The sequence below is a fragment of the Miniopterus natalensis genome, chromosome 7 (assembly GCF_054644295.1).
Source record: "Miniopterus natalensis isolate mMinNat1 chromosome 7, mMinNat1.hap1, whole genome shotgun sequence".
NCBI classification, from domain to species: Eukaryota; Metazoa; Chordata; class Mammalia; order Chiroptera; family Miniopteridae; genus Miniopterus; species Miniopterus natalensis.
Window position 1 is genome coordinate 62,177,353 of NC_142087.1, and position 25,848 is coordinate 62,203,200.

Below are 25,848 nucleotides of genomic sequence, written 5' to 3' on the forward strand. Positions count from 1 at the left end.
AATCTGATAAAACAGATACTTATTTAATGGCAGGGGTTGTCAGAAACAAGAAAAAGAACTAGGTATACTAATTGGACACTTTCCTTGGTGAAATTCCTCTAATGCACATTTATTTACTAATTTATTAATTTTTTTTTAATCCTCACTCAAGGATATTTTTCCCCATTGCTTTTCAGAGAGAGTAGAAGGGGGGGGGGAGAAGAGATCAATGTGAGAGAGACACATCGATTGGCTGCCTCCCGCACGTGCCCTGACCACGGCCCAGATTGAGCCTGCATCCGAGGTACATGCCCTTACATGCCCTTGGCCAGAATTGAACCTGGAATCCTTTAGTTCACAGGCTGACACTCTAACCACTGAGCCAAACTGGCTAAGGCCTCTAATGCACATTTAAAAGAAAGACTGTGCTTTCATTCCTAAAAATATGGATTTTGCTACACACATATTAGAACTAAATGGAGAAAAATAAGATCACTCTTGACTAAAAGCAACCACCCACTCCAGTCTGTGTAACATTCTGGGATACAAAGGAAACCATGGACACAATGCTCTAAATACAATTCAAGTTCACAAAAGCTTATCTCCGAGTGATGAATAGAGAGAATGATTCATTCATTTACCCTTTATGGAACCAGTGAGTGTCTCTGGGGTTTAGATTATGAGCAAAGCCACCAGCCAACACAGGCTAAGGTTGGCTTTGTGACTCTAAGTGTATTTTTAGCAAATAGGAGCCACGACAGTCAAGGGAAATAGTGCTCACTGATAGTAATTCTTTACTAACTTGGGGGTCTAAACTAATCAGGGCTAAAAGCTGAATGAAAAGTATTTCCAAAAAGGGGTGGGGGGAATCTAAGGAATCCACTCCTAAAAATTACCAAGTTTATACATTAAATATCGCACAGTTAATGACACAGGGAGAAGGGACAATAATAGTAAGACTACAAAGGGTCTCATTTATAGCATCTTGTCATAGGGACTATTGGAAATTAAATAAGGCTGTTTCTAGCTGCTACTGCTATCAATTAGCCAGCAGCCACTTCCACAGCCATAATAACTGCCACATGCCCGTTGTGTATTACCTCTGGGCTGCTAATTCCAAACACAGGAGGTCGGAGCTGCAGACTGCACTGACCAGACTGGCCTACAGCCGAATGCCCTGCTAGTCAGATTTTGTTTTACAAAATGAAATGATTCAGTACGTCAGAATATTTTAGATAATTTAGCCTAGTTCCGCTCCTTAAACATATGAACTATATTATATACTTTGTAATAATTTAACCTTCACTTACCCAAACATTTTCTATGCCATGCTACATGCTTTTCTTTATTTTTATTCCTCTAGTTTCACAAAATTTAAACAATGATCTCTGGTCTAAGTTACAAGGTTATGCTGCCAATCAGGTGACTCATGTCAATGTCTAAAGGCTTTTATTTTAAAAAATGAAAAAAAAAAAATCAGTCCTGTAAAACTGACACTTTAGTTTGAAAGATGAAGGTACCAACATGGGAAAAAATTCCATCCCAAAGGGTCACCTTTTTATATCTATGAAAGGAGAGCCCAGCCCCACTCCATGGTCTGCTCCCCACTCTAGCCCCTGCCCCCCCTTCCTTATGGGGGTCCTCAAACCCTAGTAGTGATGGGGGTACCCACGACCAAGGCCTGAAGTGCTGGACAATAATAAAGAGTCAATGCTTCTTCTGAACTTTGGAAGAAACCAGATTTCGTCAGTGAGGTTTGGCAATGTGAGAAACCCTGTAACCAATTTCATTTCCTGATAAATGAATGGTCCACAGGGGAAAGGCAGCCAGTGAGTTCAGAACTGTTGAGAGCTCAGACTTCACTGAAAGACTCCTTGAAGGAGCCAGCCTGTCTACTGCTTATCACTGCTGAGCCAGCCAACCCCATGCAAACAGGGCAGCTGCCAGACTCCATTTACAGCTCACTGAAGTGCAAGTGAGAGGGCTTCACAAACATGTGGTATCCTTTTAAGGAATGACACTGCTATCGTATATCCCTTCCATTATAGTGCGCTTTTTACCCTGTACATATGGAAACATATGCCTATTAAAATTATTTTAGAGCGGCAGATTTAACGGTCTTCATCATTTAAACGTAATCCCCCTCATCTAACCAAAACCAAAATGTCCTCAGCATTCAGTTTAGATTTAGAGTTGGGGAAAGGCAATGTCTACAAACAAATATTCGAATAAATAAGAGTAAGATGTGGAAAGTCAACCTGTGGGGAGTTACGAAGGACAGAAAGTACCTCAAAGTACTAAAAGTAGCTTATCTGAAATACAAATAGTGTAATTAATCACAAGATCATTTACATTTTAAGCTTGAAATGAGTATCTGCATGTTTGAGTAAACTAAAAGGCAATTCTCATCGATGTGACCATATATGCTGTACTCATGCTTAAAATTTAGAAAAACTCTTAAAGAACACTTTTCACATTAATTCAGAATTGGTCAAAGCAGATCCTTTAAAATACGTTTGCTAAATTCAAGTAAATTTTGTCAAAGGTTAATCTGACATTTAAAATATCTAATTTGGGCTTGCTTAGAAAACGCACACTATTACCCTGCATAAAATAGTCAAATGAACGCTTGAAGGCGGGAGAAGGGAAAAGTCCCAAATAATGGCTCCAGGCCCTTAATTATAAGAAATAAAGAAAACAAAATCTGAAACTAGTGAGCTTTCCGGAGGCTCACAGGCCTGGACTGGCAGTAAGGAAACCTGGAGCTCATTAGCCTCACCCTGCAAGCACACGTCACAGCAGTGAGGAGGAAATGCTGGAGGTTTACAGAGAGGGAGAAGGTTCACTTCACCCACCCAGAATACCGTATAAAACAAGGAAAGAGGGAAGGCCAACAGGCCCTTTTAGCTTCTTTTTTAACCATTAATCTATTTTCCCCCTTTGTCCATGGTTTTGGGAACACAAGATGCATTCTTTTGAATTTAGGGTCTTTAATTTTAGGGTCTTGGTGACACTGAGTTGAGCTGCCTCTAGGCCCAGGCGAGGGAGAGAAGTCTATGATCATGTGTAGAGAGTCAGGACTGAGTTTGCTTTATTTAGGTAAAATAATTTGGTAACAGAAGGAAAAGGGAGTTTCCTAGGTTGTTTTAAAGCTACCTGAGCCGTGACTCTGACAGGTCACACGAATTGAAAAAGACAGCCGCTTTAATTAAGATCAGTGTTCTTTGGTCTCCACAGCTTATAAATCAAGAGAGAAAAATGAAAATCTCTAAATATTATGCTTATGAACCACTTCAAGTTTTAATTATCTACATATATATTAACTGCATAGTAAGTTTAAATTCAGAAAATAAGCAAAACTGGAAAAACGGAAAGGTTTAATTTAAAAATAGGACTCATTACCTGTGGTAGGACAATTAGTCTGGTTCATAACATGAAAACTAAGCTATTTAAAGGATAATCATCAGCACTTTGTAGAAGAGAACTACAAATGACTACTGAGGTTAATAGCCAAATGCACATCGGAGGCCTTTCATTAATCTTAAGAGCTGTTTCTTGTAAATATTCTGCAAAGCACATGAGTTTCTTATCCAGTGAGTTTCAAGAGCACTGAAATGATTTTCTGTTTTCTTCTAAATGTTTCTGCTTTTAGACCGGCTCAAATTCAGAAGCTAGATGGAGGTGAGAGTTAGGAAGGGAGTGGAAGGCTCACAGAGCGATAATGTGAAGACTGCTGTGGAAAGGCCCGACGTGACTGGGCTCACGGAGTTCTGATAAGAGAGCACAGGGGGAGGCAGACAGGACAGGATTTCCCTCAGATACTCATCAACTAGAAATCCAGGTCAGGGACCCAGCTTCAGCTTCTGCCTCCTTGGTGAAGGACAGCATGAGGTTTATAGTTAGACAATGAATGAGGGCCCATGATCCTAGGGTCTGGACAATTAGGACTCTGAGGTAGTCACTGTGAGGAGGACCAGGGAAATTCCCTCTGCTATTCAGTATGCTTCTCCTCCCTGCAAGGGTCTTTTCAATCAACACATAGCCTCCCGTGGGAGAGCTGAACAGGCAGCTCCTGAGGGAGGTTCCGGCACTGGCTGGGGGCAGACGAGCCTGGGGGGGTGCTCTCCCACTGCCCTTATTCTTCACTCCTCTCCTCAGTCACTCAGAAATGTTTAATTAAAGCGAGCAAATACGACTACTACACCTAGCTGAGGAAACGGAGGTATAGAGAGGTTTAGTGACGCAGAGATAAACAGGAAGTCAAGGAGGGTCAAGAGCAAAACGTTTCTGGATCTTTACTTGGGAAACTGGCTAAACTGTAGATGTGAAATTTTATCCACATTTTGACGATGGGGGTGGTGGGTAATGCTATAAAACGTCAGAATTTTTCCAACACTGAGAATTCAAAACATTTACCACTGTGAGCCTTGGGAATAAGGAGTGGTGGTTTAAGTTTTGAGGTGGGGAAGCAGAGGGATCAAAAGGATGTTTACTCTGTTTTATAGAAAAAAAATTTATGAAGTGCTCTTTCCAGGGGAAGGCATAATTATTATTTTCTGCTGGGAAACATTCTGGCTAGTTGACAATAAGGATCTGATAGAACATAGGAAGAGTTTAAACCCCATGCACTTAGAAGCCTGCTAACACGCTTCCCTATGCTGAGGCTGTGGTACTATTTACCCTCCACTTGGGTAGAGCAGTGTCAGAAATGTGTCAGCAGAAGCACCCTGTTAGTGCAGAAGCAGAACAACACTAAAGTGAATTTTACGAAACAAAGCACAGCCAACCAACCAATAAACCCTACCCACCCTTTTATCTTACTACTCAAAGTAAATAAATATTTTCATTTAGGGGGAATAATCTTTCTGTCTCTGTGTGTGTGTCTACATTTGGATGGCCGAATGCACACACGTGTGTATGTATAAATATAAATATGAACATAGTTGAAATCACATGAAAAGTATTGTGTTTTAAGTCTGGAAGACACATTAGGAAAAACTGCCATGCCTTTCTAGTTCTAGATGACACTATAAATTATTTCCTACTTTTGGTTTACTTGCCATGCTACAAAGATTATGCCAGAAGTAAACTACTGAAATATGTTTTGGTAAAACATGCTATTGTAATTGTTCAAATAATTCACAACTCCAATGTAATAGCAAGCACTGTGCCATCTAGGTTTTGAGACAATTGGCCATACAAAATGATTTTTCTGGAGACATTTTACATGAAGAATTATCATGTAAAAATGTAGTAACAATATAAAGTACTGAATGTTCACATCCTGAAGACATAAGAAGTGTGTTGTACATTCTGCTTTAAAAGGACCTTTGGAGCTACTGCATAAGTATGATTTCAGTTACTCCCAGAATCCTCCCTGGAAGAGTCATGGACAGACCATGGTTGCCTTTGAACACACCACTGCTGCCACTCCTAATAACTTGACAAATAGTATGCTCAGATTGAAAATCTCTTCCTCATTCCACCTACAGAAGCTCGGTTTTTGAGGGTGGGCATTATATAGCTTTTACTCTGTCACAAGGACTAGTTCTGGGCTGCGTGAGAAAGGATAGGAGAAAGAATGCTGTTGAGTCTTCTGTAGGAGCTTGCTTATAGAGCTCCTTCTTCTGAAATCTGAACTCTTGAAATGATCTAACCATAAATTAATTCTTTTCTCAAGTAGTGAAACATATGGTACTGTGTACAGGGGAGCTTCAGGACTTTTTTTCTTTTCCTTTTGGCAGTGTTTTTCTGGTCTCCCATTATATTTTTGAATTGAACTATGGCATTTGTTAGGTGAAAATGACCAAACTAACTGTTTCCTTCTTTTTTGCTTATTGAGATGATCATACAATAAAATTCACTAATCTTTGTGTTCAATTTAATAAACTTTGCTGTTTGTATATAATCAAGATATAGAATAGTTTCCTAGCTCTAAGGAGCCCCCTCCTGCTCCCATGCATTGGACTCCCTGCTCTGTCTCCCCCTGGACCAAGGCAGCCTGCTTTCAGTCACAATTTTGTCTTTTCTAGTATTTTATTGATTTCTAAAAATCTAATTTAACTTTAATGAGTCTACTGCTTTTAAAATGATTGAGACTAGTTCTAATGGCTCAGGAAGATGGTCTACCTTGTGTGATAAATGCTCCATGTGCATTCGAAAAGACTGTGAATACTACTATTTTTAGGTGACATGTTCTATGAATATCAATGAAGTATTTTTCAGATGTCCTATGTCTTTGGTCAGTTTTTTGTCTAGTTGTTCTACCAAATGCTGAGAGAGGGATATTAAAATCTCCAAGAATGATAGTGAAATTATCGATTTCTCCCTTAAATTCTTCATGACTTTGAAGCTGTTATTGGTGCATACATTACAATTATTATGTCTTCTTGTTGGACTGTCCTTTCGATCATTATAAAGAATCCTCCTCATCTTAGGTTTTGCTATGAAATCTGTATTATCTGATACTAATCCAGCCACTTAAACCTTTATATGCTGTTTGCACGGTACCTCTTCTTCCTTCTATCACTTGCTTTCAACCTATGCTTTTATATTTAAAGTACATCCTTTGAAAACAGTATATAGTTGGGTCTTATTTTATCCATTCTAACAATGGATAAAATGGATGTTTTGTACATTAACATTTAATTTAATTATTGGTATGGTTGGGTACCATCTTTTTTGTTTTCTATTTGAATCTTCTGTGTTTTGTTCCTTTGTTCCTCTTTTTCTGACTTTAGGGGGTGTTATTTGAATATTTTTTAGATTTGCATTTTAATTTTTCTGTTGTATATTTAGCTCTTCATGTTTAAATTATTTTTTATAGTGGCTGCCCTAGAGATTATACATCTTTAACTTTTCACTGTCAATTTAAAGATAGTAATTTACTACTTCATGTAAAACACAGAATATCACACAGGACTATATCATCCATCCTCTCCTATCCTTACACTATAGTTGGCATTTACCCAGATATTTACCAGAAATATCTTTCATTCTTTTTTGAAAATCAAAGTTTCCATTTGGTATCATTCGCATCAGCCCAAAGAACTTCCTTAGCATTTTTTATAATGCAAGTGAGCTGGCAACAAATTCTTTTAGTTTTCTTTTACCTGATAATGTCTTTATTTCGTTTTCACTCCTGAATAATGTTTTCACTGGATACAGAATTCTGGGTTGTCAAGTGCTTTTCTTTCGCACTTGAAAGATTCTGTTTCATTCTGTTCAAGACTCTATGGTATCTAATAAGAAGTGATATGTTAACTGGGCTGTTGTTCTCCTGTATGTACTATACCATTTTTCTCTTGGTCTTTATCACTGGCTTTCAACACTGTTGACAACAATGTGCCCTGATGTGGGATTCTTTGTGTTTATTGAGCTTGGTGTTAGCATCTCATATCTGCAAATTTCTGTCTCTTTTCCATTTGATTCTTTTTTATGGGTTCCTATTTCTTGGCTGAGGCTTCTTGGTTCTCTGCTGGGCTTTTCATGCATTGAAAACATTTTTCATGCCATGAAAACATTGAGGAAAGTTAAAATAACTGCTTTAAGATCCTTGTCTGTTAGTTCCAACATCTGGTTCATCTTGGGGTTGAACTCAATTGATTTTCTTTTATGTAGAGAACGTGTTCCATTTTCTTGGTGCCTTGGATGTCGGGAAATTTTGGATTGCATCCTGAATAATATTAAGTTGTGGAGATTCTTGTCTGGGCTTGAACTGCAGACTCTATTTTATGTAGCAGCTAGTCTCTGTTCAAATCTTTTGTCTTTAGCTGGGCTGCTTAAAATCTAGTCTATAGATGTGTGGGGAAGGATTAGTGAGAGGTGTGGGCAGACAGAGTTCAGGGATCCCTTCTCTCTCTTCTGCGATTCCTCCACTACTGTCAGAGTTCATGGGTTCTCAACTTCTCTTTTCTGGTTCTCCAAGCCAGAAAGGCTACAACTTTCTCCATGTGCCCCATCTCTGCTGTGTGTGCCATGGACTGCAACCAGCCCCAAGCTAAAAACCTCAGACACAGGAGGTAAGTTTGCTATTTCCCATCCTCCAAGTGGAAGTACACACTAGAGCCGTCCTGCATCTCCTCACTCTTTATCTACAGGGTAGCAAGTCTGGTCTTAGCTCAGACTCTGAGTCTTTGGTTGAGCTGCTTTGTTTCCCACATGTGGTACACGGATCACTCAGAGATGCAGAGACACAGTTGGGGGATTCCCCCTCTGGCTCTTCCCTTCTGGGATTCCTCAACTCTCTTCAGCACTCATGCTTTCCCAGCTTTACTTCTAGGATTCCCCAGGCCAGAAAAACAAAGTTTTTCCATGTGGGCTACTCATCACCCCACAGTAAACTACAGAGACTGTGCTTAGCCCCAGGCTAAGAGGCATGGACATGGAAACTTATATAAGTTCCTATCTCCCTCCTCTAAATGAGCATGAACTCCCTGCTAGAGTCTGTTTGCTTCCATTCACTTTCCAGTACCTTAAATACAGTTGTGTTTGGTATTATCTGCCCAGGCTTTGTAGTTGTTTCTGCAGGGAGTGTCATCTGGTAGGGTCTTAGTCCATGATACCTAGAAGCAGATATTCTCAAGATGATTTTCAACCACACTGTATTAATTCATTCAGTAATATTTAATGAGTAGCTATTCTGCCCAAGGCTGTGTATTATGCTAGATGCCACAGGGAGGGGATATAAACATAGAAAATTCAGCAAGAACTTAAAATCAAGTGAAAAAGGTTAAAATATATACATACATGCTTATATAGCTTATATATACAAGATAGCATGGGGACTTTTTTTTAGTAGCTTAAAACTGGAAATAATCTGAATGTCTACCAACAGCAGAAAGGATAAACAGTGGACATGTAATACTAATTAATGTAATATTAATACATCAGTGGAAAGGAACAGACTTTGTGTAACAACATAAATGTCTCTCATTGACAATGTTCAACAAAAGAAGAAAGGTGCAAAAACAAAAAAACAAACTGCATGATTCCATTTATAAAAAGTTAAAAAATGGGAAACCATATTGTTTGGGAATATACACACAGATGGTAAAATTATGAAGAATAAGACTATCACCTCCAAAATCAGGACAGTGTTTATTCCTGGGGACTTCTGGGCTGTTGGCAATATTCCACTTCATTTTTAATGTTTTTAAACATGTTTTTATTAATTTTTAGAGAGAGAGGAAGGAGAGGGATATATAGAGAGAAACATCATCGACCGGCTTGCCTCCTGCACACCCCCTACTGGGAATTGAGCCTGTACCTGGGCATGTGCCCTGACCAGGAATTAAACCAGTGGCCTCCTGGTTCATGGGTCGATGCTCGACCACTGAGCCACACCGTCCTCTCTTGTCACTGAGTAGGAGTAAGTAATTTTGATGCTTTGCTCTAATGCTGTACAATGGGTAAGGAAGGTTAAAGAACCAAAGGCGAAATCAATATTTTGACTGAGAGGAAAGAGAGACATAAGGAACAGAGATACAGAGTGGAGAAAGTAATTTATACAATGAATATGAATCGAATGAGTTTGGTTCCAGGCCCTGAGCAAGGTGCTGCGGGATGCTTTTTGCTACAATGGAGACATACAGGGACATATGAGGTACCACAGGAATGTGGAGAAAGAACACCCAAGTCTGCCTGGGTGAATTAGGGTGGGCTTCACAGACTTGAAACAAAGAGTTCACCTGGCACACAAGACATAAAGCTGTGAGAAGCTGGAAGAAAAGGAGGAAAAAGGCAGGAGCGGCATGTAGTAAGGCACAGAGGTCCAAGATACTGTCCATTTGGAGATCTGCCAGCAGTTTGGAGCACAAGATCCACTGGGAAAAAAGAACCAAAGATAAGTCAGGAGCTAGGCTATGAAGTGCCTTGCATGTTGGATCAGAGCAGGCGTACAGTGAAGGCACCTTTGGCTATAGGACTAAGGATGCCATGGCAGGAAAAGAAAAGTTTAACCCCCTCCCCAGAAACGACTCAATTTTAAATACTAGATACGGTAAAATTCTTTACCCTCTAATTACAGATAACTGATTAAACCAAAGAAAAGAGGGAGCGGGAACTTCCCATGCAGAGTAGGAGGTGGCGTGGGTGCTGTGTGAGGGCCAGCGCAGGCCTGGGAGAAAGCTGACGGTCACCCGGCGTTCAGGCTGCTCACTACTAAGCCAAACGGGCACCAGGGACACGCCCTGCTGCGCACGCAGACAGCGAGGACTCTAGCTGTGGCTTCTAACTCCACTCTGGAGGACACGCTAACTTTATTTATCTCCTGCCAAACCCTAAAGGAGAAATAAGCAACTTAGGATTTCAGGGCCTATTCTTTATGTCTCTGTTTATGCAGGATGGTCCGAAAAAACTAATTACCTGGTATTGCCTTTCCCAGGCTTCATGGAATACCAGTAAGAGGAGGATGTTTAGAATGACATTAATACTATTTACTCTGAGTAGCCAAGTTGTTTAACTATATAGACAGATTTATCCAAAGACAGTATATTCCCACACAGGATATTACATAAATATTTTAGAAGGCTATGTCAAATAACATTTGATAGAAAAATATTTTATTTTGTTGAAAGTCAATTACTATGCCATGGGCTTCTAGATCTTAATGTTTACTTGCCCCAAATTGGAAGAATAATTCTACAAATTTGGCTTTAGTTCTATGATACAAGAGAAACGTCAAAACCCTTGGCTCATCTTTTTCAGTTGACATTAGCTGGTTAATTTCTCACAAGTAAGGGGGGCACTGTACTCCTCTTAACAACCCAAAGATGGCTGAAAAGAACTTTGAATTGTCTTAATGCTTAATTTATATTTTAAGAAAGAACAAGTCAGTAAGTACACACTATTTCATATTTTCATGAAGAGCTTACTAAAACAGCATTTCCAATGTGAAATATCCTCTTTTACATCAATCTTGCATACAAAGCTATTATTACATACCCAACAATTATTTTATTAGTATATATGAGTAAATGACCCAAAAGACTGTAATGCGTTATCATGTGGTATAATACAAATATTATTCAACATACAGCTTGAATTTTCAATCAACTTTAGATATGGCAGTATTCTGTGAATTTAAACTCTAGAGGTTTTAAGAGATTCATTTTATTTTAAACACTCAACCCAAAAGGATGATTAAAATAATTGAGATAGGCTTGATTATAAACAAGCCCTTTTTCCCTAGTAACATCTGTGGTAATAATGTGCTGTCATTTAAACCAACTGAAGATGACTCACTATCCGTGAATAAATAAAATTTTAGTTTATTTTCTCGTACTGGGGATGCCTTTTTCCCTTCCCCCCTTTTTTTAAATCCTCACCCAAGGCTATGTTGTTATTGATTTTTTTTGTTAAGGGAGAGAGAAACATTGATCAGTTGTCTCGGAATCGAACCCGATACCCTTTGGTGCACTGGACGATGCTCCAATCAACTGAGCCACACCAGCCAGGCCTCCCACTTTTTTTTCTTAACTGAATCACCCTTTCTCTATCATCTGTCCCGCTTGCAACCATAGTGTGAGATAATAAGCCGGAGTCAGGAGTACAGTTTCTTGCTATGTTTCAGAACAAAATTAACTGGTCGGTGTAAAGAATTTATCTTTGACCTTGGCCTCAATAGGATCTTGCTCTAAATAAAAGTTAACTGTCCTGGGACCTCCCACAGATCAACTAATCTCTCTCTTTTTAGCCATAGTCCTGAAAAAGTTATATTTTCATTTATATGTTACTGTCTCAAATACAGAGGATGTTTTCTTTCTGAACATAGTATCATAAATGAACAACATATTAACATTCAAACATATAGTGTGTAACCGTAATTCATTCTGCTTTAAGGTATTATAGTGAACTACAAAATGAACTCTCAGTATCTGCTATGGCCCATGAGGGGGCTCTTGGGATTAGAAAATGAAGTCTGGGATTGGAATAAGGAGAAAAAAATGGACTAAAAACACAATTAGTGAGAGATAAGCCAAAAGAAAGGAGCTAAGGTTTCTCACAGGGGTGGATTAGATATGAAAGAAGCAATATGACAGCAGAGTGAAGAAGCATTAGTTGTCCATGGGCAAGAAAGGAACGGGCAAGTGGAAGGGTACATAAAGCTCTAAGAAGAAGGTGGCCTAGCACTCAGGTCAGGTCTTGTTACCTAATACCATTTATTTAAAAAAGAAAGAAAAGGAACCAGGGCTCGCTGGAAATGGTTGATTCCAGGTTTGAGCAGGAAAGATACAAGATGAGCCTGGAGCATCTGGTAGCCCAAGGAATTAAAGGAGTACTCAAAACAAGATGGACACATGTGAAAGATGTCAAAGGACACAGGAACCAACCTGGAGAGGCTCCCATTGGCCAAAGCTAGAACAATGTGAGCAACAAAACAGATGACAGTATTGAATTATAATCTATAGAATAAAATATAAATTATCATTAGGTAAATACCATAGTAGCAACTGTGTAGGTAAGACCCATGATAGATGAAAATAACCAGTGGGCAAAAGTTTCAGGAGAAACAGGATATTAGCAAAGTCTCAAAGTCTCACTTCCAAGATAGTCAATTATAAAAAACAAAACAAAAAAACAATTACTTAAAACTGCTCCCTTCCCAACACTATCTTTCTTCTTTGCTATATTTTTCTTATTATTTACTGCTATCTAAAATATCAAATATTTTACTTATTTCTATCCCCCCCCACCAAAAGTTCTACGAGGGCAGGGATTTTTGTTTATACTGTCTGCTGCTGCATCCACAGAGTCTAGAACGGTACCTCACACATATAGGGTATAGGGAGAGGCAGTTCAATGAATTACAATTGCAAAGAAGATAGTGAAATAAAAATCAGAAAAGCAGGCCTGGAAATAGAAAATTTTACTCCCAAACTCTAGAATTCTAACAAGTCCCCATTTCCCCTTCAGCATATATAAAGAGAGCATTTCATTTGTCTTCTCATCACATTATTGAGCAACTACTACATAGAAGACATCAAGGGGATGCAGATGAATATGACAGGACCCCTAGTCTCAAGGAAGTTACAGATGAATGGGAGAGAGAAAACAGTCTGACAACGACATACATGGCAGAGAAGGATAGGAGACGCGCAAAATGTAAATATAAAATGCTATGGGTATTTAGAGGGAGGCATACGTAGGTTGAGGAATAAAAGGAAAGTCTTCATAAAAGTTGTTAAATTTATCAAGGCCTTTAATGAATGCTTAGGATTTAATTTTATTTGTTTTATATATCTTTATTGATTTCAGAGGGAGAAGGAGAGAGAGAAACATTAATGATCAAAGAGTCATTGATCGGCTGCCTCCTGCACCCCCCAACTGGGGATCGAGCCCACAACCTGGCAAGTGCCCTGACTGGGAATTGAACCTTGACCTCCTGGATCCTAGGGGATGCTCAATCGCTGAGCCATGCCCTGCAGGGCAGAATGCTTAGGATTTAGATAAGCAAAAAGCAAACAATTGGGTTTGACATATTGGGAAGAGAGATCTGTGTAAGCAAATCCAAAAATGCAGGAAAGACGATGCAAAAGGCACAGGTAATTCTGGCTGGAGCACTGGGTGGCTAAAGGGAAACAGGAGAAAACACTGGAACAGCAAGTTGGGATTAGACTGTGGATGGTCTAGAATTCCACTCTAAGAACTCCAGACTTTACCTGGCAGCAACAGGGCACTGAAATCTAAATATTTTTGAACAGGAGGAGGTGGTTACTAGAGCACTGCTCTACAAAAATTCTTCAGGAATGTCAGAAAGTAGAATTCTAGACCCTTAAGAATTGCAAGGAGTCTCTGGGATCCTTCTGTTTAACCGTTTATAGCAGATTCTTCCTTCCTTTCCGCCAGTATAAGGGACTGAACCCCCTGCCATCTGGTGCTCTTCCTACTTTCACCACCAGACTCTACTGAAGTATTCTTCATCATTTTATGAGGCCACTGAGGAATTGCTAAGTACGTGAGTAGTCAGAAAGCATCCCCAAAGGTTGAAGTAATACCTGTTTTGGTTCAGTTTTCTACCCATTGTTCTAGGCATAAAGTGAAATGCTAATTCCTTTCTTACAGTATAGTCCTTAAAGTAGCTGACTTCATGCTGCTTCCTCAGTTTCTTTTGATCCTGTCACATTGTTGGCAACTCAAGCATCTGAGGGACTGAAAGCTGGAAAACTACATTTCTTAGAACATCTCCAGTAAGGCTTTGGGTTAGACTGTAGCAGTGCGAGGAACTTGAGTGTATTTCGGAAGGTAGAAGAGAAACAGAGGTCCCTGTTGCTCTGGTAACAGCGGTGGGCAGGCCAATAGGCTTCAGTAGGAGTGAAGTCTTGCCAGTGGCCTGTAGCAATCTTCCTGCAGACCCCAACATGGATGCTGCAGGCAGGCCAGATCATCAGCGATGACACTCCTGGTCACTTCTGATTTCCTGAAGGCCAGCAGTGGTTTTCCCCAAACTTGGCTCCCCTAGTCCTTTCAACAATTTTCCTTTCTGTTTGAAATGAGGGGTTTAATTTCCCTGACACATTCAGTAGGGAAAACAGAGGCTTATGCAACTGCAGGAAAGAATAAGGTAGGCAAAGATCAGGGACGCTGCAACTAAACAAAGTCTACAGCACTGGAGTGGATGGTTCTCAAGAACTCACTTCAAGTTGCTGCAAACCTCAATATCTCTGGGGAGCCATCAGCGACCTCCGCCACCGACAGCACCAAGCAGGCCAGGGGCAGAACCTACTGCTGGAGAAAAACGGCTTCTTTCCTTCAACATTCCAAATCTCACTCAAGTGACTTTCTTTGGCAGACTCTTAACTCAGAACTACACAGGGAGGAGGATTCTGGAAATGCATTCTGGTTTGTTCTCTGTGATGTAAAAGAGACTGGAGAGGGGTGATGGTGATACAGAAGTGACAACAGATACTCCAGCACAAACACAGTTCTCATATTTGTTGTTTGCACAGGATAACCAGTGATTGGATAGTCAACACTTTTTTAAAAATATGTTTTTATTGATTTCAGAGAGAAGAAGGGAGAGGGAGAAAGAGATAGAAACATCAATGAGAGTCATTGATTGGCTGCCTCCTGCACACCCTCCACTGGGGATCGAGCCTGCAACCCTGGCCATGTGCCATGACTGGGAATTGAACAGTGACCTCTCGGTTCCCAGTTCATGGGTCGATGCTCAACCACTGAGTCACAACTGGGTGGATAGTCAACACTTTTTTAAAAAAAAGTTTTACACCCCTTCTGAACCATACTTTTCTAATGAACTGTATTCCAATTTTTAGCAATTTATGTTTCTTCTTGTGTACAGATCTGACTATGTTGTCTGCTATTACACGCTGAAAGGTGAGCTTTGTCATAAATGAACACTTCCTCATAAAAGATATCTCCTTCAACTATAATTAAAAATAAAAAAAATTAAAAGGTGTCCCCAGATTAATAATTTTTCCTTATTGTTTCTTGCATCTTCTGAGAGAGAAAACTTATCAAAATGTTACGTTGTTTTGTGCTTTGTAGAGAACCATAGTTTTGTAGACGCACACACAGAATTAGACTCTCAGGAAAGGTTCTTAAAAGTCAGAGTTGCACTATCTAACCAATATCTGAGTCTTTACAATTGAAAGACAAATAATCACACATGTGTTCACTTTTTGTTCTTGTGGCCAATGGGAGGCATTGTTAATGTATCTCAGCACTCTTTCTGCTGAACCTGAACTCAGCCTTGGAATCCTTCTTCATTCACTGCTCTAGCCAGCTAGTACCAATAGCTGCATTCCTGCTAAGTGGCCATTAGCCTATTCCCCTAACATCTCTATGTAGTGAGAATGAATGCATCACTTCCCAAAAGTTGCCTTTTCCATCTCTAAATGATTCCATCTGCTAGAAAGTTCTTCCTTATATGGAACTGAAATGCAGGTCCCTGTATGCAGCTTCTACCCACTGGTCCTATTCCTGAGACCACAAGGAACAAGTCCAAATCTGCTTTCATAAACAATTCTTCCAGCACTTGAACACAAGTCTCTTCTACTTGAATCTTGTCTTCTTAAAGCTAATAACAACAGTAGGAGTTTCTCTAATCACTTCCTGTGTTCCTTCACAATTTTGGTGATTCTCTGAAAGTTTTCCAGATTGTTCCAAGGCATGGCATCTGGAAGTTTGCTCTGGATTGTCTAGTACAGAAGCCTCTATACACTAGGAGCATACTCACCCACAAGCATTGTTGAGCTGCACAACATTCAGCGAAGCAGAGTCGGGTTTCTAATCATGACAGACTCTGACCCACACAGACCAAGACAAATCCACTTCCATAAACAACTCTTCCACAATACTTGCAAACCAGTTCTTTAACCAGTCCATCAGAACTATGTTCTAGCTACCATTCCTTGGAGCTTTTGAAATCAATAAAGACTGCAGCTGTCTCCTAGGAGGCCTAAGTGCCCTCTGCCTACCAGACAGTTTCTTGGACTTATTCTATTGGTACTTCACTTTACCCCCATGCTGCAAGTCAACCAATAATAATCTAACTGGTCTCTCTGCTTTCATTGTCTCCCTGTCTAGTCTCAACATAGCAGTCGGAGCAATAGTGTTAAAATATAAACCACATCATGCCACTTCTCTTCTCAAAATCTTGCACTGGTTCCCCATTTCACTGCACTCCCTTACCCCCATTACCTGTTCACCTCTTACTCTCCCCCTCATTCACACAGCTCTAGGCACTTTGGTCTCCTTGTTATTTCTTCAACATACCTGGCATTTTCCTCGCTTAGGACCTTTTCAGTGGCTGTTCTTACTGCTTGCAACTCTCCTCTAAATCATGCTTAATTCTCTCACCTCCATCTTATATTTATTAAATGTTGCCCAGGCCATTCTCTGTAATTCTACAACTTTCTCCCAGCGAACCCTCACCGATACTCCCAAACCTCCTTCCTCTGCTCTTTTACTGTCCAGAGCACTTATGGCGTTCTAGTACAATCAATCATTTTGTCATATTATGCTCATAGTTTATTGTCCATCTCCTGCTAGACTGTGAGCCCTGTGAGGGCAGCAATCTTTGATCAATGATGGGCCCCAAGCATGGAGAGCAATGGCTATCGCAGGGCAGACACCTGCTAAAGATTTACTGTCGACGGAACCTTGTGGCAAGCTTACACCTAACATGTACATTATATCCTGGTCAGCACTGGTCACTGCTCAAACATAAGCCCCTCCCTCCAGTCAGCCGTCTTCTCCTGTACTTTCTTTTAAATCCTCACCAAGGATATATTTTTAAAATTGAATTTAGAGAGAGAGAGAAACATTGATCGGTTGCCTCCCATACGTGTCCTAACCAGGGATCGAACCCGCAACCTAGGTATGTACCCTGACTGGGAATGGAACCCACTACCTTTTGGGGTACGGGACGACCAGGGCGTCTCCTGTACTTTTGTCCCCATACTGCTTTGTGCTTTCTCTCCCTTCAACCAAACTCCTGTTCTTCACTCCTTCTATATCCCATAAGGCCTTTTTGAACCTGTTTCATGGTTAAGTATTCCTCCATTCTCAGGCCCAGAGCTGAGTCTTCCCTCCTTCCTTCTTTAACTGAAAGCTGGCTCTCCCCTCTGGACTCCGGTTTCCCTGGACGCTTTGGAAATAGAGGCTGCTCTTCCTTTGTTCCTTGGCTATTGATCCTCTTATCCTCTCCCCTTAGGCAAAAAGCTCTGCTCATATGAGGCTGTACCAGCTTCTTCTCTCCGTGTAGCTGCCACCTACTGACTTCCAGGCTGCTCTCCAATTTACTGGAGCATTTGGCTCACAATCTCCACCGCATGGCTTATCATCCGGAGAGACTATGATGCCCATGTGAATGACCCATCCTTGGCTTCCAGTCATTAACTTGCTCAGTCACACAGACTTTTACTCATATCCATACCACTTCAGTCCCCCCACGCATGGCCAAATCCAGACCATGTTATCACCCTGCTCTGCTCTACCTTTGACATCTTCAGTCTAAGTATACCTTCTCTAATCACAGTCCCCAGTACTTCTACTATACTGGTTCTTTGATCTCATTAAAATCCCTCTTTCCCCGACTCCTCTGTATGATGCTTCTTTACAGCCTCATAAGAGTTCTACTTCTTTCCTGACTTAACTTAGACACCAAGATCCATCACTTCCTGTGAGCAACCACTCCAATCTTCATGGATTTTTGTACTGATTCATATGGTCTAGTTCAGAAAATCTGAGATAGGAAACAGTATAACCTCTCTCCCCTCCCCAAAACTTAATGTAAGAATAGAAATAATATGAATTCCCTACATTTAAAGAATTGTCAGGAATAAAGTCAGAGCCGGAGTGTCCAATGAACTGTAATTAGCTTTTAGGCTACTGCCACATGGTGGTGCCATGTTAGCTGATAAACACCTGATGTCTTTGCCCAGCCAGTGTGAGCCTTGCTGCTGTTTACGTATGGTGGAACCTCTGTGAGCGGCTATGATGACTACCGTGCGTTGTTTTACAAACTCCGTTATTGTAACTGAAAATATTTTCATATCCTACAGCAATATCTCTCAAGCGTTCATTAAGCAGTAGTTTGGTGATAGCACTGAAAAACACAGCCCCCAAACAGTAATTTTGGAACAGAGTTAGTTGTGATGAAACACGATGAAGTCCAAACATTCACTATGATGCTCTGTGCTGTTAAGACTGAGTACTTTCAAACATTCAGAAGGTGATGTAAGAAAAAATTAAAATGGAGTATTAAAGTAAAAATATGGTACAATGCTGTACATTCATGTATCTCTCCTCCCCCCTCCAAAACCATGACCTTCACATTTTTTCCTGAGAAAAAATTAGTCTTGAAGTATGCACCTATATCATGAGATCTCTTCAGGAACATACCTAACACACAGTGTGAATGCCTTCTTAAAATACAATATTTCTATATTTCTCCTACCTCTTTCATAAAATGTTCCTCTTTCCACAGATATAGACAAGCATACAGCAAATAGTGTGGTGATTATGAGCAGGGACTCTGGAGCTAGACTGCCTGGATAGGAATCTCCCAGTTCCATAATTTTCTAGTTTTATGACTTTGGGTAAGTTACTTATATTCTCAGTGTATCAGTTTCCTCATCTGAAAAATCAGAATGATAATGGTACCAACCCTACCTTTAAAGGGCTGTTGTGAGGATAGAATAAGTTAATATATGTAAGACGCTTAGAACCCCACACAGCTTTGAGTAAATACTAGGCAAGTGTTAGCCACTGTTGCAGATGTCATCACCACCACCTCCCCCTTCCCATCAGCCCTCGATAATACTTAGAAGGATGAGTTTATTTCACTGGGTTAAAAAAATAAGGTACTCCTTTATATAAACTACTCATAATATATGCAGTGGTATGAAGATATTAGTCCTTCTCTGGCTACTTTTGGGAAAACTGTGAGACCCCTTCTTCATCAGTTCTGTGTGTCAGTATACAGTAGGGCAGCAATATATGGGGAGCCTGTTCTAGGGCAAGTACTGGGTAAGTGATATGATTCTAAGTAGAGCCTGCTCAGACACTAATATTTACATCAAGTGATACAACAGTATGTGTTGCATTTGCCAGTCTTACCTTCAGCCTGTCTTTGGGCAGAGCAACAATCCCTTGCTTGATGATTTCCAGGACCCGTTCCACCGACAGCTCAGCTCCAGCATGTAGCAACCTGGAGCTGAAGAAGGTGATCACCTGGAATGTAAAGTGTTATTTTTTAAACAAGTAGATATAGGAGATGTATTTTCAGTAGATGCCTTTCTCACACGGTCATCAAACTATCATAACTGTATTTCTTAGAATGACGTGGCTTTTAATTCACTAGCCCTCCTAAATGTGTCCTCTCTATAAAGAGTTTGATGTCTGAATCACAGCCAACCCCTGAATCTTCGGGGCTCATTATCCATTCCGTGAATTAAGTAGGCTCCTGAATTTTGCTCTTTCTTGTGCTGCCTCGCCTTGCATTTATATTTCATTTAGAGAGCAGCACCCATCAGCAGGTGGAAAAAGAAAGCTAAAGTTTAAAACCTGTTAATATTGAGGCTTCATAGTAACTCTTAAAAAGAAAAAAAAGGCTTAGTAAGAAAGAAATTTGAAGCTAATGCCTAAAATGATGTTTGGGTAGTATTTATAAATTTAATTTTTCCACAACACTTGTATCCCTGATCACCAGGGATAATCAACAGCAAGCTATAATTACTTGTGTCTCACCGTCATTCCACAGCCTGAACTATGCAGCAACATTCTGGACATAATACTGTCCCTTAATATTTGTCACAAAACACTGGAAAAATATCATCATATCTTAGCAACTCATTTTAACATTATAGTGCTAATAAATCAAGACAAATGTAGATTCCTGTTATTCAAGAACATCACACTGGAGTATTTATAGTCAGACATGCAGAAACTTAAAAGCTTATGCTGTTTAAAAAAGTTGAATATTTCTATGTTTTCTATTTTATATTAAGTTGCTAGCAATTATTTGCAAACATTTTAATGAATTTTCATTCAAGATTACTCTCCTAAATGTTAATTGTTCAAAAATACAACCCCCCCCCAACCATTCTAGTAGAAAGTGCATGACATGACATAAATGTCATTAAAATGCATCATTCCGAAAAGTAAGGAGACTCAGGTAGAGCCAGGGCCCTAACAAGCTTGTGCCTTGAGAGAGAGGGTAGTAGTGAGTGAAAACAAAGCAGCCGATGGCTGGCTATGAGAAAGCTGAGACCAGATAAGTAATTTCTTTATCTCAGGCAATCTGCTGGCACCAGCTCCTTTGCAAGTTGCTTATTTTGTCTACAGCACGTTGGTTTTTCAGCATATGCCTGCCTATGGGTCTTGTTTTTCTCAAGTCAGGTTTTAAGCTCTTTTGAGGAATTCTGGGATAAATTTTATTCAGAGTTTAGACACAGCATGTATTCAAATTGATTTTTTTCAAATTGATTTTTATAACATAGTGATTAAGTCTCTGAAGACACACACAACATAAATAGAACGCATACTGCAAGTTATATTAAAATCTTGTTTAAAAATATGTAACAACAAAGATGCAAACTAACAGCCTTCCTCTTATATAAATATCTTTGTGTGCTTTTAAAAAATATTTTTAATTAGATTTTTAAAGAGGGAGTGGAAGGGAGAGGAAGAGAAACACTGATATGAGAGCAGAACATTGATCAGCTGCCTCCTGCACACCCCAACCAGGGATCAAGCCTGCAACCTGGACATGTGCCCTGACCAGGAATCGAACTGGCAACCTCTCAGTGCACAGGACAATGCCCAACCAACTCTGTGTTTTAAACAATGTTTTTCTGAGAAAAAACTTGGTTAACCACATGAAATGCCATTTTTGTAGGTTAAAAAATGGTTGAAAATTGGTAATTTCATATGGTTCAGCCTAATACCTTTGCATAAAATTTTCTTATTTGACCAAAAAATATTTAAATAATAGGAACATACGTGTTAAAATACATTCTAAGAAATAAAAATTGTCAATGGAAAAGTAGATAGATCTTATAGATGCTTGAAGTTTATAGATTGTTTTTCCTCCTTTCAATATTTACTAAATGCAGCCATTTTCACTAGTGAATGCTTTTTGGCTTATAGCAGTATAAAATATAAACAAGGAATAGCTCTCAAAGGTACTGACCATCAAAAGTAGCCAGGAAGCTTTGTGAAAATACTGATCCTGGAGCCTGCTCAGAGACCTACCTCAGTCTCTCCAGGTGATTCTGACCATCAGCCAGAATCTAGACTGGTCTCCAAATGTTTTCTGATTGTACATTCCTACAAGTAAAGTGAGGAGGTACTTCTAGTATATGTCCTACTTATTTACAAATCATGCAATATACTGTAGCATTAAATGTTTTACATGTTATAAAATGTACATAAAAATTTTAAGATAAGATAAAGACAAAATAAACTAGATTTTTAAAATTACTTAACTGTAGACACAAAACACTTTTTGTACTCAAAATACCATTATTAAAATAATCTGGATAATTAGCTACCATATGTCTTGCTAATCATAAAGTCTTCACATTATCATCAGCAAACACAGTATTGCTCATAGTAAGAGGCACTGTGTTTATACAAATCCATTATGCAAACAGCCTTCTTGATAATTTTTATAGATCCACTTCTTGTGCAATTAGATTGGTCAGTAATTGTTTTTACATTGTAATGTAGCACTTGTTCTAGGAGGAGAGGGATGTCAGCTCTGCCACGTTGGTTTTGTCACATATTATTACATGTGTTATATATTTGAGTACTTAATATTATTGTATTGGCTTCAATCTATGGTTCCTTTACAAGAGTCATGCCAACCATGCCCATTATGTGAGGGTCTGTTCAGTTAAATCTAGATATTATAGCCCAGACATCATGAACACATACCCAATAGTAAACCTTAAGTGACAGAAAGGTGAGGGTACCCGTGGGTCACGCCCTCCAAGTTGAGAACTCCTCTCTTCCCTCAGGATACCTGGAGTAATGACTGTAGCTGACAGAGACCCTGCTGGTGGTCCGAGCGATACCAAGAATGAGTAAAAGTAAATCTATTTTTAATAAAAAAATAAGAGCTCTGTCTTCTTCCCATGCTTCTATGAACTGTCGTGCAACCTCTGGAGTATGGGCAACCTCTGGGGTGAGTGTATTATGCTCTTTGGACATTGCTGATTGAGATAACAAAATACATATAATCAACGCTAAGTGGGAACACACAGTGCTCTAATGCTCTAGATACTACAAACCAACATGAGAGAGAGTACTTATATTATCAAAGAACTCAGTAATGCAATGAGAGTCTAGTTTTGTTCATCCTGTAGTCTGACTGGCTTGCCTCTAAGCCACAAGGAGCTCCCATTCCCACCAGGAGAGTTGCAGAGTAGGCACGAGACTCAGTTTCTAAGTAAATTCCTTATTATTTTTTTAATCCTCACCTTAGGATACTTTTTCCATTGCTTTTGAGAGTGGAAGGGAGAGAGAGGAAAGGGGGGGTAGAGAGAGACAGAGACAGAGAGAGAGAGAGAGAAGGGTATGTGCCCTTGGACGGAATCAAACCTGGGACCCTTTGGTCGGAGGGCCGATGCTCTAACCACTGAGGAAAACCAGCTAGGGCAGTAAATTCCTTCTTTCAAATTGTCTCTCATTTGTATGTTTTACAACTGGCATTCTAATATTTTTACATTCAAACTCCTACTACTTTAGAAAATGATAAAACTACCACTTCCAGGAAGGAAGTATAATTTATAGATCAACAAGGAAGGGAAGAAGAATCTGCATGATTATGGGCCATGTGAGCTACATATACTATTTATTTAATTCTCACAACAGTCCTATGAGGCTGATAAAATCTGTCCTACAGGTGAGTCAACAGGATCAGAGACAGATAAACTTGACCAGGTTTAGCCTGGTGTCAGGAGTCAAATGTTTCTTCTTACTTTGTCATGTTATCTACAGCAATTCTTATGTAACAAAAGTCTTAGTTCTCTTAATAAAAATATTTGAGGTGAAAGGCATAAGCTGTTTAGCGAAAAATTTCCTCTGGAGTCAGGATGTAACACTAGCAAAGAATGTGAAACTAGCAAATATCATCTTCGTTCAAAGATGCAAATTTGTATTTCCTATCATCAGGTTAGAATTTTGTAAACAACAGTAAATTTAGTGACTAGGGAAGTCACCCCTGTGGCTATAAGAAGGCAGCCTAAGGCTTAGCTCTTATTGTCATAGTGTCCCAGGGTGTGTTCATTAAAGAGATACTCTGCCATGCCAGATTCCGGGGACCCCTGTCTTGCTCAAGTTGGTTATGTAGTCACCCAGTTATTTGATGGATTTCACCTGCTCTTTCAGGTAATGAATCTCAATGAAGTCACACAAATGGGGGCCATTTTTGTCAGCGGCCAGTTTGTGCAGTTCTAGTAGTGACAGATTTTCCAAGTATAATGCACACGCCATTGTGTTCAGCCCATTCTCCCTGTTGTCACAATCTGGCTTCTTGATATCCTGAAGGGAGATCTGATTGGCTTTGCAGCTTCATCAGTTTCTCAGCATGTTCCCTTTCCTCAAAGACTGGTGAAGAAAATATATGGCAAAGTTCTTCAAACCCACATCATTATGGTCCAAGTAGTAAGACTTGGACAGGTAAATGCAGGTGGCATAGAGCTCCAGGCTGATCAGAGAGTTAATGGCCTCAGTCTTACTGGTAGTTCTGATGCACCTGCATTTTTTTTCTGATTTCTTACTGTGGAATCTTATCATTGATTTAAGACTTTTCTTCTCTTCTACTAGAAATATTTAATGCTATAAATTTCGCTCAAAGTTTTAGCTGTATCACACAAATTTTGATGTACTGCATTTTTGTTTTTGCTAACTTTAAAATATGTTCTATTTCCCTTCTGACCTCTTTCATCCATAGGTATACTTTAAATTTCCAAACATTTGGGGTATTTTCCAGATATTTTTCTTACTGATTTCTGGTTTAATTTCACTGTGGTCAAAGAATATGATTTCAAGTCTTTTAAATTTTCTGAGGGTTGTTTTATGGCCTCAAACATGGCCTATCTCAGTGAATGGCACACATGCAGTGCTGACGTTGGGTGGAATGTTCTATAGCCAATTAAATCAATTTAGTTGGTAGTATTGTTTGGATCTTCTGTATTGTTACTAATTTTGTATACTTATTTTATCATCTACTGTGAAAGAAGTGCTGACTTCTCCAATTATAATTATGAGCTTGTCTATTTCTCCTTGCAGTTCCATCAGTGAAGCTCTGTTGTTAGGTGCATCCACACTTAGAATTGTTATGTCTTCTTGGTGAACTGATCCCTTTCTCTTTACATTGTGTCCCCTCTTTATCTCTGGTAATATTCTTTATTCCAAAGTGTACTTTTTAAAAAAAATATTTTTACTGATTTTTAGAGAGAGAGGCAGGGAGAGGGGGAGAGAAACATCGATGTGAGAGGAGAACGTCAATCGGCTGCCTCCTGCATGCACCCTACCAGCGATCAAGCCTGCAACCCGGGCATGTGCCCTGACCGGGAATCGAAATGGCACTCTTTTGGTCCACAGGACATTGTTTAACCAACTGAGCCACACTGGTCAGGGCCCGAAGTTTACTTTATAATCACTCCAACTTTCTTTTAATTAGTGTTTGCATGGTATAACTACTTCCATCCTTTTACTTTTTAAGCTATCTATATCTTTATTTTTAAAGTGAGTCACTTACAGACAGTACATGCTTAGATATTACTTTTTAATCTAATTTTAAAATCTCTGTCTTTGAATTGAGGCATTTAATTACTGACATGGTTGGATTTAAATCTACCACAATGCTTGTTGTTTTCTATTTGTTCACTTATACTGCTTTTCCTGCCTGCCTTTGGATTGAGTATAATTTATGGATCTATTTTATCTAGTTATATCTCTATTTCTTCTTGTGTGGCTGGCCTAGAGTTTATAATATGTATCTTTAATTTATCAATCTACCTTAAAATAATATTATACCATTTTACATTGTCAAGAATTGTAAAGAGTCTGAAATTTTACCCTACTTACAAGATAACAAATTAGTCAGTTACAGTTTCATGGATCCTGGAATGAGATTTCTGGGTCAGTCATAAAGGATAGTTCGTTAGTCTCAGGAATAGCAGTAACCAGGGCATTAGCATTTTTGCACTGGTTCCTCAAACCCCAATTTGCACAATGGTGACCTTTGCACATGCAGTGGGTTATATTATAGGAACAGAACTCTATGCTTAGGAACCCAAATCTTTTCTAATGGTCAGTAAGCATACCTATCTTGCTGAAGTGGGAGAAACAGACATGCCTCCATCCTATGCCTATGTTCTCTTTGCCTGGAAC

General features: G+C 39.5%; 1 protein-coding gene and 1 pseudogene across 3 annotated transcripts in view; both read right to left on the minus strand.

The window, feature by feature from the left end:
• The window catches only part of DYM (dymeclin), a 272,348-nt gene that overhangs the window by 19,963 nt on the left and 226,537 nt on the right, over positions 1-25,848 (minus strand). For all 3 annotated transcript variants that reach the window (XM_087819082.1, XM_016225068.2, XM_016225069.2), the window contains one exon: positions 19,564-19,677. In XM_087819082.1, coding sequence (XP_087675208.1) covers positions 19,564-19,677 — 114 coding nt within the window. The remainder of the gene's footprint in view (positions 1-19,563; positions 19,678-25,848) is intronic.
• On the minus strand, positions 23,700-24,654 carry LOC107546626 (ferritin heavy chain pseudogene; annotated as a pseudogene).